The 17,228-nt window shown below is 40.4% G+C and overlaps 1 protein-coding gene across 1 annotated transcript in view; it reads left to right on the top strand.

Annotated features, from left to right (window-relative positions):
• The window catches only part of LOC143283110 (splicing factor YJU2-like), a 39,643-nt gene extending 28,101 nt beyond the window's left edge, over positions 1-11,542 (top strand). The window contains exons 6-7 of the mRNA XM_076589222.1: positions 2,063-2,198; positions 10,677-11,542. Coding sequence (XP_076445337.1) covers positions 2,063-2,198; positions 10,677-11,075 — 535 coding nt within the window. The 3' untranslated portion in view covers positions 11,076-11,542. The remainder of the gene's footprint in view (positions 1-2,062; positions 2,199-10,676) is intronic.
• Positions 11,543-17,228: the final 5,686 nt, after the last annotated feature.

The following is a 17,228-nucleotide window of genomic DNA, read 5'->3' as shown; positions in this document are numbered from 1 at the left end:
GACTAGAATGGATGAAAACAGATTTCCATTTAAAGCTTATAATATGTTATATTCTTTAGATAATAATGGCAAAAAGACGTGGGCAACGAGTGTTAGACAGTGTTTGAATTCTTATGGTTTTGCATTTGTGTGGGACAATCAGGGGGTTGAAGATATTGCCGGTTTTTGACTCACTTGTGTAAACAAAGTGAGTCTATGTTTTAACCCGGTGTTCGGTTGTCTGTGTGTGTGTCTGTGTGTGTGTGTGTCCGTGGTAAACTTTAACATTGACATTTTCTCTGCAAATACTTTGTCAGTTGACACCAAATTAGGCATAAAAATAGGGAAAATTCAGTTCTTTCCAGTCATCTTGTTTAAAACAATATTGCACCTCTGGGATGGGCACACACACACACACAAAAAAAAAAGAAAGAAAAAAGAAGCCTAATTATATGCAAACTGCATTTACTGTTATATTTATATTTTTTGTATTCTCTAAACTTGGCACTTTGATCTGATATTCTGACCCAACAACAAGAGCAGTCATTATTATCATTTTTTGTTCAAACAGGAAATTCTTTTGCTAAGCATGGAAGTTTTATTTATTTTGCAAACGTTTTGGTGCAGATAGTAAAAAAGGGAAATTACTCTGTAATTAATGCTAGGGGATTTAATTCACTTTAAACTGATCTTTCTCATCTTAAACATTACATTTTGAAATTATACACAATGCATAAAAAGCTTGGATTTTTTTTTTCAGTGTATCACAAGTGAGTCTTGAAGGCCTTGCCTCTCTTGTTTAAAGTGCTTTAGGCAACGAATTATTGATTGCAGGTGGCAAGACTGGCATGATCATATACAAAACAGTGATAGATTTGCACAGTTTAAACTCTTCGAGACATTGCATGGCGTTGGTATTGAACAGATTTATAAAATGTGCATTGACAAAATTTAGATTTGGTGTTTCTGATATTGCTACTCATTGTTTTAGATACGGAAATTTAAGGGAATCGGTGTTTACTTGTCGTTTATGTAATCTGGGTAAGGAAGACGAGCTACATTTTGTGTTATGTTGCCCTGCCTTGAGTGACCTCAGACAAAAACTTATCCAACCAAAGTATTATAAAGATCCATCAAACTTTAGATTTAATTTGCTCGTCGTCAAGACATGAGTCTACTCTGTGTAACTTGGCCATTTATATATATGAGGCATTGAAGAGATTGAGAATAGTTACAACGTGAATGTTGTTGAAAATCTGTGTTAGATATTTTTTGGTTGGTTTGTGTTGAAGATGCATAGTGTGTCATGTAAAATCTTATTTATCTTTCTTTAATGTCACCCCCTTCAGTAAGGGGCTTTGGTCTTTATCTGAATAAAAAATCGTTATCGTTATCTCTCTCTCTCTCTTTAATTTTTTTTTTATTGTGGTTGTTCTAGTATAATTTTTTTTTTCATTGTGGTTGTTCTAGTATAATTTGTGTGTGCAGGTATTATCTATTTGTCCAGAAATATATAATATTTTAGTGCAAATTACCTGACTAATGTTTGTAATGAACAAGTTGAAAATGTGACAAAAAAACAAAACACTGATTTCAAATCAACAGCATGTCACTGAAAATATATAAAATGGGAAAACATTGTGTGTTTCGTATTCTTTATTCATTTATCTTTCAGAAAACATATACTTTTATGGATCTTTTTCCAATAACAAAGAACACAGATTTTTTTTGAAAATATATACCCGTTTTTTGTGGTGAAAAAAACAACAACCTGGCAAATAGATTTCACTTAAATCTTATTTTCCTGGCAGCAAAAGGGTTAATGTTATGACACCAAGTTGTGAGTTAAGGTTTTCCATGTCCTCATAAAATTTGTCCAAACTGAGATTAATATTTAGGTCCTTGAAGACAATCTTTGAGGACACGATTTGTAAGGGATATTCATGCTCAAAGACATTTCTTGCTTTTAGAAGCTGAAATAACACATGCGCGCGCACACACACACACACACACACATACTTACACCTACACTTACACACGCTCTCTGTAAACAGTATAAACAGGTTGATGCATGTATTTTCAGGTCTATATTTGGCACTAAACAGAGACAGATAATCAAGCGACTGGCTGACTCTGACAGCGAAGAATCTGATGATGGAAAACCCAAGACAAAAAGATCTACTCCAGGATCTGTGAAGGTGGCTTCTGATCATCTGATGGTATGCTTTAGTCAGATGTCACTTGGCTAATGTTGTGTTTTTTTTGTCTCGTGTGTATTGTCAAAAAGAGTCTTATGGCAGGTTTCACAGAATTCCACTTCTGAGACAAATTTGAGATTTGAAGCTATGCTGCATGCACAGTTCTAGAGATTTAATATTTATTTTCTATACAGTGAAAGTTTATACAAGAAAGGTACAATGAACATATTTTGAACAACTTTGATTTTTGAACTTCGATTCATTTTAGATTTGTGTTTGCAGTTGTAAGATTTTCCAAAGAAGGGACTTCATTCTCATTTCCTGCTGGTCACAGTTTGCACACAGGGACAAAAATAAAAAATAAAAAAAAGATCGCACAGTCAGTATCATTCACATTGACTTTAAAATTCCGATGTCTTATAGGGTGCAAATACAAAGTTCATTATTACAATGGTTTTAGTTGATATAGGTACTCCAAACTGAAGTCAAAAGCTAGAAAATCGGCGACCGTGACTGAATTATGAAATTTTTTATTTGCCAATATCTTACATCACATGAACTAGAATGAAATAAAAACAACTATGGAATAAAGTTTGACTTTCTGTTGTTTGATCAGTTAGTTAATTTTCATCTGTTTTACCGAATTACTTTGATCATTTTATTGTGAACTACTCCACCAGAGCCGTGATCGCATAATGTCATGCCATCTCCTTCATGTCGTCTGCATCACACCAGCTTGATATATTGCTCTGTTGCTTATCGTGGGTGGTCATTTCCCAAAATATTATCCAATGAGATGAAAGAAGACAAAATTAGCCTCGTTTTGACACCTATTTGCCTGTGGTCGTGCTATTTTTACTATGTGTAAAGATCAAGTGAAATGGTTGAAGATGATTTTAAACCTCTTCGGTTTAACGTATCAAGCGTGCAACCAGTCAGTTTGTAGATCGATCCTTTAGTAACAAAATCACTACAATTATAAGCCTCAGGACGCAAAGTGAAAACCGTTAGAGTTGAGTCGGTGGCGCCGCGACTTCGACTAGTACTGGAGTAAAATGGCTGACGCCGACGCTGCACAACGTAGTTCGGCGAGTGAAAGTGTTGATGTTTTCACAACTTCAGACTCATCATCAGTGTCATTGATTCCACTTGTTGGTAAGTATATTCATTAATGGTTATTTATGAATTTTTTTTTTTTTTGCTGTAAAACCGATAATACTTCAAAAATTGTTCAAAGACAACACCGATGTGTTAAACAATAAACAAAACAGAAGTGTTACTATGGGCAGCTTTAGAGAAGGGTGGAAAAAATTTATTGAATTTTATTGAGCGTAGACAGATGGTTTTGATCCCAGTTACCACTTCAGAAATGACCAAAAGAAAAGTATGTGAAGTTTCATACATGTTGATTTAATATTTCAGACTAAATTTCAGCATTTTACAGTCACAGACCTGTGAATTTTCAACGTTTTTATAATCATGTGACCTGTGAATTTTCTACTTTCGTTCTTTCAGTTGGCAGTTACATGCTTAGCTCTCACACTCAGCATGTTCAGTTGTTGTTCAGTTATTCATCAGTAAATAAACAGATAGATCAATAGACAGAATAACAAATAAAGAAACAATTGAGTGAATGAATAAGCCCATTAACTCTTTCCGGACGAAGGAATGCTCACGCATTCCTACACAAAACGTATTCGGTTTCGGACGAAGGAATGGAATAGCATTCTCCGAAAGTAAAATTCCATCATGCGCCGTACACGTGATTTTGTGATTAGCCAAGCAGAGTGCGCTGTTCTGGGTCACTCCACAATCGAATAGTATGATTGGTTAGTCTGGGATGTGTGGCCTGTCTCATACACACGCTGACAAAGTCACTGACCGGTCGTCTGCTCGCGTGCCAGCCTGTTAGCAAAGCGGCCTCTTCTCAGAATGTTGTGAAGCGAACAAGGCAGTGACGGCAATGTTTTAGGGTTGCCGAAGTACTTGAAATGCTACAAACTGAAGAGAGGTGGATGATGACGAAGAAGAAAGCGAATTTAATGCAGAAAGCGAGCATGGGTATGGTGATTCTGGGTGAAAAATTGGCAGTATTTTCTACATATGGCAAAACTGTAAAAATAAGATGAGAAATTTGATTTTTTTTTATATGTAATAGCTCAACACGTAATAAACCAGTTCTGAAAGTTTCATTTTTTTACACAGTATTTTGTATTTTTTGTAATTTTTTTCCAAACCCTTACAAATGGGCCGTCTGTGGGGAAAAGCAAGGGAGGAAACTTGTCGTCCCTAGTGAGTTAAAGTAGCCAAGTTGGTTCTTAATTTTCTGTTTTTGTATACAATAAAAAAAAAAATCTAAATGAATCACAGTGTAGAATAAGGGTCACAAGCATGCAGGCACACACACACTCACACACACACAAACACTTCAGTTAAAAAAGAAAAAAAGAAAAAAAAAGAAGAAAAAATGAACTGATAAAAAAAAAAAATCCTTTAAATTTGTCTAATTCCTTTGGCTCTCAATTTTAATTGTAGTTTATTAAATGATAGAATGTTCAAATGTATAACAGTATGAAATAATGGTCACACACACACACACACACACACACACACACACACACACACACACACACACACACACACACACACGCACATGCACACGCGCACACACACACACATGACTTAAAAACAAAATTTTTTTTTTGTTCTGGTAATAGCTGCAAGGAAGAAGTAAGGAGAAAAACCCAACCGATTTTTCCCCCACCAAAAAAATTATCATATGGAGAGATTTTAGGAGTATGGGTGTGAATTGTCCTAAGTTCATGGCAGTTGTCATCAGAATGTGCAGCAATCTTTTGTTGAAAGAAACACTGCTTTCCACACAATTTAGAAAGAAAATATATTTAGTTTTGAGTTTACTGTGGGGAGGGGAGGGGGGGGGGGGGGGTTGTGTCATTTTTGTTTTGTTTTTTTTTGGCGGGGGGGAGGGGGATGGGGGTGTGTGAGGAGGATGGGGGGTGAGGGTTCAGCTTTCTTTTTGCCAGTTTTTAGTTTCAGCTGATGTTTTCCAGAGTATTTGGTTGAATTTATATCCAGAGTAATTCAGTATATTTAGCAATAAGATGGACTATTTTCATTACATGTTGATATGATGTTAAATTCTTTACTGGTTAACATTTTTTTACATGCATGGAAAAACACACAGAAAACATGCTCTCTCTCTCTCTCTCTCTCTGTGTCATTGTCTGAAATTGGGCATACTGGAGAATTAAAAATTCATTCTCACTCTCTCTTTCTCTCTCACAGTCACACACACACACACACACACACACACATGCACATGCCTACATACACACACACCACTCACACACACACACACACATGCACATGCCTACATACACACACACCACTCACACACACACACACGCACACACACACACACACACACACACACACACATACACATACACACACACAGACTGACGCATGCTAATATTAGTGCAGATTTCTTTATCCAGATGCACGCATGCTAATATCAGTGCAAATTTATTTTTCCAGGTGGCAACTTGGTTTCATACCCTTTTCCCTGATGTGAGCTATAACTCCATTTGACTGAGCAGTGTAGTGGAGATTGATGAAGAAGGCTCAAGATCTGCAGAAGTGTGAGCTCTACAGTCTGCGAGCTCTGATTCAGATGAGCCACAAGACTCACAACCCAAATGAAGGAGACGACAAAACACTGCTGATGGAAATGGAGACCAGGAGCAGAGCAGTGAAGATCAAACCTTCAGTTTTACTGCCCAAGGACAGTGGATTGCAGTCTTTTTTTAATGAGACATTTATATCGGCCAGGTCACTGATGTATTGGATACCCACTTAGCATGTGTACAGTATCTGTCACAATCTAATGCCAGAAAAGATTATTTCAAGTTCCCAGCTGTGAACAATGTTGCGGATATTGAAGCTTTTTTTTCCTTCTAGTGGGATTTGAAGTTGTGCCTTCAGTTGATGATATTCAAGAGCAGTATGGTGCAATTAAATGCCAATGAAGCAATCAAACGCTGAGCACAAACTGACATGAATTTTTACTGAATGACTTTATCTGTAGCAGCCTTGGAATGAAATCAGTCATCAACTGTGCTGTTGTTGCCTTCCCACTTCCATTGTCCTGCACTCAGAAAATATCTGCCCTCAAGAAACTGGGACTGTCCTCAAGATGTTGAAGCTGATGCCCTTCACCAACCTGTCCCCATAGCGTGAAGGACCAGACCCTTGCCCATGTCCTGCAGACCAGCCCTCTTCCTTCAGAAGAGACTCAACAATAACCCTCCTGCACAGCAAGCTCAACACCTCCAAACAGGAATTTGAGGCTACATTTTTCTTTTGATTTTGCAAGTTGACATGATATTGCGATGTGCAAAGGAAGAAGACACTGAAAACTAAAAAGTTACTATCCAGTTCTTATCAGAACCTTAATGTCAGGATTAACATTTCATATTGTTAACAGTTTACACACAAAAAAAGGTTTACTTAATCTACAGCATTTTGCAAGAGCTTTCAAAACCTTTGCTGTTATGATTGTTTAGGGTTGAAGCGTAACTTTCAAAAAAAGGCTATAAATTGTTCAACATTTTATTTTCAGAGAAATGCACATAGATAGCTAAATCAAACAATAGATCTCCTTGTTCTGATTCCAATGACACCAAAACCACTTCTGTAGTTTAAATGAAGCTGAGATTTCAAGTTTTGAAAACGCTGTCAAATTATCTGAAATGATGTTTATAATTGTAACATGTGTGAAAGTTAGAAATTGAAGACTTTTTTTATTTCAACCATGTGAGCCAGCCATTATATGTTCATTTCTGAATCTGTAAAAAAAAAAAAAAAAAAAAAAAAAAAAAAAAAAAAAAAAACGGGTTAATTACTCATGCTATACTCATGGCGCCAATTTTCGCCCCAAAATAAAATGTTTAAAAATTCATATCTCCGGAACCATTTAACATATATTGATAAAATTTACACCAATGGATTCAGGATGAAAAGGTCTAGAACTGATGTAAACAGTTCATATGTATCTGAAATTTGAAAAATCAGTTTGGAGCACCAAGTTGATAATAATTAAAAAGTTGATTGCCACATAATTCAAACCTGTATCTGCCATTAATTCTTCCTACCAAGCCTATCATGAATATGCTGAAACACCATGTTTAGGTGATCTAGTTCTGTCCTCGAATTAACTCACGTAACAATTTTGAGTATGTCGTTGCATTTTAAGTGCAGATGTATTGCATTTTCCGCATCTGAAAAGGAAAAAAGTCCATTTTTGCAAGCCACCACTCTCATCTGCTGCCCCCAATCACACAACCAAGCTTTTTTTTTGAAGAATTATTTTGTGAGAATTTTGGCGGAAGTGACGTTTTCACAGCAGTTATTCATCTCCAGTCAGGGTAAACAAGCCCTGCAGGTGCTGTCTACTTTGGGAAATTTCAATGTGTGTTTGCTGCATCAAATTTTATAATGTCTGTTTCCAACGACTGAAATACAAACAAAAAGAAAAGCTTTTTGTAGTGCTTTTTTTTTTCTTAACATTTATTAGTTATGCAGCCACCTTTGCAAAGTGGTAAGTTTTTTTTTCAACAAAAATTCTTGAAATCGGTATTTATTGTATTCTGAAGCAGGGGAACATGACATATGTAAATGATAGCCACAAAAAACACACGATTTACCAGCTGCTGTGGTGAAGTGGTTTGCGTCATGGACTGACTGCTGGGAGAACACAGATTTGAATCCCAGTGAAGGTGGGTTTTTTGGCCTACGTCGGGCTTCTACCCAGAGCTGAGTGCACTATGGGCTTGAGCGGGAAGACTGGGACCACACAGTGGAGTTTCATCCACTTCACGGATGCGTCTTTGGGTGTGTTACTCTAATTTCCTGACCAACACTGCAAGTGTCGGTATCTCTTGGACCTGGTTGACGCAGTGATATTATGACAGGAAGCACAGAGTACAGCCTTGTCATGTAGTCCCAGACCTAAATGGACCTCCATAGCAACACTGTCATCTTCATCCTCCTCCTTCATCATCTATATGAAATATAAAAATAAGCCCCAAATTATGTGGCCTTTCATGCCCAACTCTCATGGTGACCTCAATTTCAATACCCCTCCACTTACGCGCTTGGGGTGAGTCTTGTTGGGGTCTTCAGTGTTGGCGTCTTCAGTGTCGGTGAATTCATTGGGGACTGTCGTTGAAGGGACGTGGTGGTGGTCTCTACTCTGGGGGAGATGCTCATTGAGTCTGGCTCTGGGACTAAGCCATTATTGTCGTCAGTAGGGGGTTTAGTGGGTATGTTAAATCTGAACAAGCACTGAAGCGACTCAGAAGTAGTGCAGGGTCTCTTCTGGTGTGTGGCCTCCTGGCGACCTAACATCGATGGTTCCCTGTGGACTGCCAGCACTGAAACTGTAGCAAATGAGCCTAGGTGTGGCTGTGTATGAGTGGCGTGGGAGTAATGCCACTGAAACGGTGCAGATGATGGGACAGCAAAAAAAAAACCCCAAAAAACATCTATTAGTTAAGGGGAAGAGGCAAGGGACAAAGAGAGTTACTGTTTAATATATGAATGTTGTATTATACTTTATAGGTTGTCATATTGGGAAATATTTGTGTGTGCTTTCAAGTTTTGATATGTTTATGTCTTTTAGCTGATTTCATGTAATTATGTAATTGTCTGAAGCCCCTCCCATCCATCCCTCATGCCCCCTTGCTTTCATTGTTTGATTTTTGACTCACTTGTGTAAACAAAATGAGTCTATGTTTTAACCCGGTGTTCGGTTGTCTGTGTGTGTGTGTGTCTGTGTCTGTGTGTTTGTGTGTCCATGGTAAACTTTAACATTGACATTTTCTCTGCAAATACTTTGTCAGTTGACACCAAATTAGGCATAAAAATAGAAAAAATTCAGTTCTTTCCAGTCATCTTGTTTAAAACAATATTGCACCTCTGGGATGGGCATAAAAAAATAAAAAATGAAGCCTAATTATATGCAAACTGCATTTACTGTTATATTTATGTTTTTTTGTATTCTCTAAACTTGGCACTTTGATCTGATATTCTGACCCAACAACAAGAGCAGTCATTAATATCATTTTTTGTGCAAACAGGAACTTCTTTTGCTAAGCATGGAAGTTTTATTTATTTTGCAAACGTTTTGGTGCAGATAGTAAAAAAGGGAAATTACTCTGCAATTAATGCTAGGGGACTTAATTCGAATCTGGTTAGGACTTTTTTCTTTTTTCTTTTTTTAACGCGAAGCTTTATAATAACAAATACAAAACATATTTTAACGATTAGATTTTTTTTAAAGTGTATCACAAGCGAGTCTTGAAGGCCTTGCCTCTCTTGTTATTTATTGCTTTACTAGTGGTACATTCATTGAATGTGTTTCAGTCTTGGGTAATATGCAGTTGTTCGCAAGGATAACTGCATGAACAACACCACAATAAATCCTGTGTTCTTCAAAGATGGTGCAGTTAGGCTGCTGGTTGATGGTCTTATGACTGTTCCTTATCTCAGTCCTTGATGATGGGAGTGATCTGTTTGTAAGACCTCCAGTTGCTCTGGGAAGAGACAAAGTTTCATTGTCAAAGAGACACTGAAAACACTTTCAGTCTGTTATGTGGTGGACAGCCCTTCACATCTGCATCTGCACACACACACGCACACACGCATGCACACGTACACATGCACACAGAGGCTTTAGCACTGCCTTGGTCAAAAACTGAGATAAGGGAAGTCACTGAAACATCTTTGGCCTCAGCTGTTCTGTGGTGGACAGCCCTTTGTTTTAAACTTCACCTCTGCACGTCTGCAGGAAGAACACACACACACACACACACACACACACACACACACACACACGCCCACATGCGCACAGACATGCACATGCACGCATGCGCACAGACATTCACACACGCCGCATTATCACACACATATACAAAGACATACAAACATGCGCGCGCGTTTACATACATGCACGCACATGCACAGAGGTTTCAATGCCGCCATGGTTAAAAATATCTTCAGCCTGTTATGTGGTGGACAACCCTTTGTTGAGTTCACCTGTGCACCTCCACAGGAACAATACACACACACAAACACACACACACTGACACACACGTGCACGCACACACGCATACATTTGCTGTACTGTCAGCACACACAGCATGGAAGAACAGACATGGTGGCCACTTGGCCATAGCTGCATGGCCATTCGTTCGGTCCGTTCTGTTTATAAAACTGTGACGTAATATAATCACCACAGACAAGTCCAGTTCTTTTAGCAAAATTATGATCCAGTGATTGTTGGATTGGACTGCATTCTCCATTCTATTATTGGGGATGGGGGGCAGGGTGGGGGGGGGGGGGTGGGGGATGCATGGTGTGATGTATTTTTTATTCTGTACTTGGTAGTTTTATTGTTAATTTTGTTCTGTTTTACAGGGTGTAGAAGATGCAGCCCAGAACAGCAAGAAAGAGCAGACAGATTTAGAACCCTGGCAGAAGAGTGTGGGAACACTGTCTTTCAAGAAGAGTTTAGCCAGCCTTGTAAAGAAGAAACCTGCCAGCAAAACATGTTCAGTAAGTTCCTCATCAAATGGAACTTCATTGCCTGCCACACCTTCAGCATCTGTTAGTTTGACAGAGGAATATGGCCATAGCTCTTCAGATCTGCTTCATGGCAAGACTTCTTTAGTCAGTGGACTGAAGGATGAACAGAAGAAAACAAGCAGTGAAACCGATTTCTCTGTTGTATCCTCGGCAGCTAGTGGCTCCATTGGTACACACAGTTCTGCTCTTGGTCTATTAGAGGATTACTCTAGCAGTGATGACTCAAACTAGATTGAAACACTGTGTTTGACCTGTGTGTGTGTGTGTGTGTATGTGTGTTCCATGATTATCTTGAATCAGATGACTTACTATCAGAACTAAAGGCATGATTTTGTCACAGTTTACTTTGGATCATATATGTTCAATTTAAAGTTTCTCATCAAATGTATGAAAAAGAAAACAAATTTTGCGCTTTTGTAGATTTTAAAAAGACTTGATTCTGTTTGGCAAAAAGAATTGTGAACTCTTTCATGAAGGTATAAAGAAAGGTTTTTCCTGTGATTATAAATATCTACCAAAAAATAAAATCCCTGATATTTTGTTTGTTTTGTTGTTTTTTTCAAATGGACAAAAGCCACAGACTGACTTCTATAAAATTTCAAAGGAATGATGGCAAGGTTAAAATCTTTCTTAGAAATTTTCTCCATTCATGACCCAGTTGTTATCAGTTTCTATTAAAATCTATTTGATGGTCTAAACCTGTGTGGTGTAAATCCGCTGAGTGATGCTTTATGTGTCTGCATACATGACGTATGTATGCCATTGCGAATGAGGATGTGTGTGTGTGTGTGTGTGTGTGTCTCTGTGTGTGTGTGACTATATGTTACGCAGCGACAGTGGAAGATATTGAACTTTGAGATTTCTTTATTTCTTGAATCCAGAAAAGGCAACCTATACGCAGAACAAAATCATATTTTTCTTCAGTTAATCATGGAAAACTAAAAGGCTGTCAATGTTTCATAAAATGGAATGAATATTACAGAAATATCTCACTCTGTCTCTCTCACACAAAACACAAAACAGTCAAGCATGCATGCATGCATGCATGCATACACACACACACACACACACACACACATGCTACATGTAGACACATATGCATATATACACACGGGCAAAGACAGAATATTTCTTTGTTTAATCTTTCTCGAATGTGGTCTTAAACCAAACTTGGATCAAAAGAATTGTTTCTTCTGTGGTCTACAGTCAACATGGAATATTTTCTGCACTCATTTTCTCTAACCATGTGGAGCTTCGCGCAAGAAGAAAAGGAAGGACGGTAAGGGCATGACATATGCAGTGCCACTGAGACGTTAGTTTATAAACATGATCATGGCAAGGGCAGGAAATTCTGGAATGCAGATAGGGCGGTGCTCGGATCACCAAAGGAGGAGAGGCAAGCACAGCTCAGTTGCATCGTTGTGTAACAGGCCAGACTCTTCCCTTTCCAGAGTATACCCCTGTATAAACTGGCCTAGTCCAGAATATGCCTCTATATAAACTGGCCAGGGCCAGAATATACCCCGGGCTTAACTAGCCTAGGCCACTTTATACCCAAGGTACAGTTTGGCCGAGACCAGTTTATATCCTCAGGGCCATTTTATTCCCGCCCACATTTTTTCTCAGAAAATCAAATGCATTGATATATGAAGGGTGTGAATATTGCCAAGATTTACAACTAGGTTTTTGACACAACATTTACCCTACAACGGGCTTTTATTCAAAATCGGGGAAAATGATAAAACAATGTATGTGCCTAAAAGTGAAAATGTCTTTTTATCTCCAAAGTCAGTTTTCTTTTATTTTTTTAAATTTGTTCAAAGGAAGCAGAAAAGCTTTGTTAGCTATAAGTAAATTTATTATATTTTGACCAGCTGCTGTGGCGAAGTGGTTAGTGTCACGGACTGACGGCTTGGAGGACGCGGGTTCGAATCCCAGTGGAGGTGGGTTTTTCGGCCTGAGGCCGGCTTCTACCCAGAATTGAGTGTGCAATGGGCTTAAGTGGGGAGACTGGGACCACACAGTCGAGTGTCATCCACTTCACGGATGCGTCTTTGGGTGTATTGCTCTAATTACCTGACCAACACTGCAAGTGGTTGTATCTCTCGGACCTGGTTGACGCCGGGATATCATTATGAAAGGAAGCGTAGAGTGCAGCCTTGTCACGAAGTCCCAAACCAATATGGACCTCCATAGCAACATTGTCATAATCATCGTCATCCTCCTCCTCCATCATTACCAATATAAATTTTTTTTTAAATGTCCCGGAGGTCTGTGGCCTTTCATGCCCTGCTGTCATTGTGACCTCAGTTTCAATACCCCTCCACTTCCGTGCTTGGGATGAGTCCTGTCAATGCCTTCAGTGTAGGAAGATTCATGAGGGGCTGTTGTTGGAGGGACGTGGAGGCGGTCTCCACTCTGGGAGGGATGCTCACTCAGTCTGGATCTGCGACTCGGCCATTATTTTTGTCAGTAGGGGGCTAAGTAGGTGGTGTCCAAAGTACGTTAAATCAGAACAGGCACCACTGGACACCACTTAAGTGACTCAACAGCAGTGCCGGGTCTCCTCTCGTGTGTGGCCTCCTGGCGACCTAACATTGATGGTTACCTGCGGACTGCCGACGTTGGGAGTGTGACAGACGAACCCGGGTGTAGCTGTGTTTGGGGGACTCGGAATGAGTGGCGTAGGAGCAATGACGTGGCAGCAAAAAAAAAATATATATATATATATATATATATATGGTTATTTGCAAAAGTTGTTAATTTAAACATTGATTGTAGTTTGGAACATATTCGTGCTTTCTTGATGTTTAGTAATGGTACTGAGAATTTGAAGGTCTTCTTTTGGGTGTTCAAAGGAAGCAGGAAAGCTTTGTTAGCTATAAGTAAGTTTATTTAATTTGCAAAAGTTATTTATTTAAATATTAATTGTAGTTTGGAACATATTTGTGCTTTCTTACTGTTCAGTTATGGCATTCAGTATTTGAATGTCTTATTCTGGGCATGGAATTATTTCATAGTGGTAGTTATAGCATTGAGTATTTGAATGTCTTATTCTGGGTGTGGAATTATCATTTGATCAGTGGTAGTTATAGTGAGTTATGGTGGGTCAGGTCAGGCTGGCTTAGCTCTTGCTACTGGTACCATGTAACCCAGTACTACCTGCCGCATGTGAAGTCTCCCAATGACGGACCAGGTGGAGGAAGAAACCTTTCCCAACGGCTGTGAAGGCGGAAGAGGATGACCAAAGGGCAGGGGGAGCTCTTATCCTTGGCTGGAAGTCCTTCTAGGAGACGGAGCTCCGAAGAAAAAAAGCCTGCACCTGCCGAGGCCGTCATACACGTGGCAGTATCTGCACCTGTGAGCGTCGGTAGGCGAGAGAGTGGGGAAGGGACTGCACAACTCCTCACTAAAAAAAAAAAAAAAAAAAAAAAAAATTACCTGTGCTGGTCAGGCAACCAGGCTAATGTCGGAACGAAGGCCGAGACCTGGAAGGCCCTGAAGGTGACAACGTCAGGAAAAGCTCCAGGAGCGGATGGAATCCAGGCTGACATCTACAAGTATGGAGGCGAGGTGCTGACAGACAAGCTGACCGCCCTGTTCCAGTCTATCTGGGAGAGAGGGGAGGTCCCCCAGGATTTCAAGGATGCTTCAATTGTCCACATTTACAAACGGAAGGGAGACAAAACATCCTGCGATAACCACCGTGGAATCTCTCTCCTCTGCATCGCCGGCAAGATCTTCGCCCGCATCATACTGAACAGACTGGTTGACCATGTCTCCAACACAGTCATCCCTGAAGCACAGTGCAGCTTCCGCTCAGGCAGGGGAACATGTGACATGGTGTTTGCTGTACGCCAGATGCAAGAGAAGAGCCGTGAGCAGAACAAGGAGCTCCACATGGTCTTTATAGATCTGATTAAGGCCTTCGACACGGTGAACCGCCGTGGTCTGTGGAAGATCCTCTTAAAAGTTCGGCTGCCCAGAGAGCCTAATCCAGCTGATTGCGTCATTCCACGATGGCATGCAAGCGAGAGTACAGGAAAATACTGACATGTCGGATCCGTTCCGTGGTAAATGGAGTGAAGCAGGGCTGCGTCCTGGCACCCACACTGTTCTCCATTCTCTTCTCTGCCATGCTGATTGACGCCTTCCAAGACTGTGACTGGGGAATCTACATTCAGCTTCACACAGATGGCAAACTCCATGGTGACTCCATGCCAGGTCCAGGGTGTTTGAGGCACTGTTGAGAGAATTCCTTTTCGCTGATGACTGCGCACTTGCTGCACACACCCATGAGGACATGCAGTTCATTATGGACAGGTTCTCAACCTCCTGCAGGCGCTTTGGACTCGCCATCAGCCTCAGCAAGACCGAGTCCATGTACCAACCAGCTAGCTCACAGAACGCCAGTGCCTCCCCCCCACCTGCAATCAAGATCGATGACACAGAGATCAAGTCAGTCGACAAGTTTTGCCTCCTGGGCAGCACCCTATGCAGCAACGCAGCCCTTGATGCAGAAGTGACGCTGCGCGTCGCCAAGGCCAGCTCTGCCTTTGGCAGACTTAACAACAGGCTGTGGAACAACAAAGGCATCAGACTCAGCACTAAAATCAAAACCTACAGAGGTGTTGTGCTGACCACCTTGTTGTACTGCTGTGAAACATGGACGACGTATCGCCGTCACATTCAACAACTTGAGCAGTTTCGCCAGAGATGCCTACGAAAGATCCTCGGCATAAAGTGGCAAGACAGGATCTCCAACCTCCAGGTCCTAGAGAGGAGCGGCCTGCCCAGCATCGAAAGCCTGCTGATCCAGTGCCAGTTACGCTGGACAGGACACGTTGTCCGCATGACAGACCGCAGGATCCCGAAGATGCTTTTGTATAGCCAGCTGAAGGAAAGCCACCGTGAACTTAGAAGACCCTGCAAGCGCTTGAAGGACACCTTGAAGACAAACTTCAAAGCCTGTGACATAGATATCGCTTCCTGGGAAACTGATGCCCTTGACCGCTCTCGCTGGAGGATGCTGTGCTCTAGTGACATAAAGACGTTTGAAAACAAGAAAACGCTGGCCATTAAGGAGAAGCGTGAGCGAAGGAAGCAGGGCCCAACTTCTGGAGACGTTTTCCCTTGCAACAACTGTGGGAAGTGTTGCGCATCCAGAATCGGCCTCTTTTCCCATATGAGGACACACACCTGCCTGCTTACTCATCCGTCGGTCCGACGGGAGGCTCCATCAGTTATAGCATTGAGTATTTGAATGTCTTATTCTGGGCGTGGAATTATCATTTGATTAGTGGTAGTTATAGCATTGGGTATTTGAATGTCTTATTCTGGGCGTGGAATTATCATTTGATTATTGGTAGTTATAGCATTGGGTATTTGAATGTCTTATTCTGGGCGTGGAATTATCATTTGATTAGTGGTAGTTATAGCATTGCGTATTTGAATGTCTTATTTTGGGCGTGGAATTATCACTTGATAGTGGTCCTTCATGCTCTAATATGAGTGAAAGGATAAATAAAACTTGAATGATTTTATAGGTTATGTAAAATTGTAAGGAAAGGAAAAGAAAGAAAGGATCGAGACGAACGAGAAAGAACACGATGGTGTTGAGGCAGAGGTCTCCACTAAAAAGTCAAAGAGCAAGAAAAGAAACAACTGAAGAAAAAGAAAAAAAGAGGTACATCAATATTACACCGCACACACACACGCACAAGCACGCACGCACGAATGTGCGCGCACACACACACACACGCACTCTCTCCAGGAAATGATGGTTTAATTTAACAATTCTAATTTACAGGCAATTTTGAACAAAATTAAAATACCCTTTGGTCAAAGCAGAGCAGTAACTGAATGTTCAGAAGATGAAATACAAAACACAAGCAAAAACAAAACATAACTGTCCCGATACATAAAGGAAAAAATGAACAAAAGTGCATTGGATTTTAGACCAGTAACCCCGAAACTAATTCTGTTTTCAAACAAAATAACTGTAAGTGCATGCGGGACTTGTACTTGCAACAAACCCGTTTGTGTGTGTGTGTGTGTGTGTGTGTGTGTGCTTTAAACGTTATTGCTTCTTATTTGAGATTTGTTGAGTTCACTGCGCTCTGAAATTGTTCGGGTGATGTTCTGTCGGACCTGTGTTCGTGACGTGCTCAGCATGGGAGATGCCTAGTAGGTTTCGGAAGCATTTCATTTCCATGATTTGAATCTTCTTCTGGAGGTCGGCAGTTAGAATCCACGTTTTGCAAGCATAGAGAAACACTGAACCAGTGAGTGCATAAGCGGGTCCGGCACTGAAGTGTAAATGTGCAGTCCCGAACCAAATCCAAGCTTAACCCAGAAAAATCTTCAAGCGTAAACAGCCTCAGT

The sequence above is a fragment of the Babylonia areolata genome, chromosome 6 (assembly GCF_041734735.1).
Source record: "Babylonia areolata isolate BAREFJ2019XMU chromosome 6, ASM4173473v1, whole genome shotgun sequence".
Classification (NCBI taxonomy): Eukaryota; Metazoa; Mollusca; class Gastropoda; order Neogastropoda; family Buccinidae; genus Babylonia; species Babylonia areolata.
The sequence above is the reverse complement of the archived record's forward strand: the minus strand, read 5'-3'. Positions and strand labels throughout refer to the sequence as shown.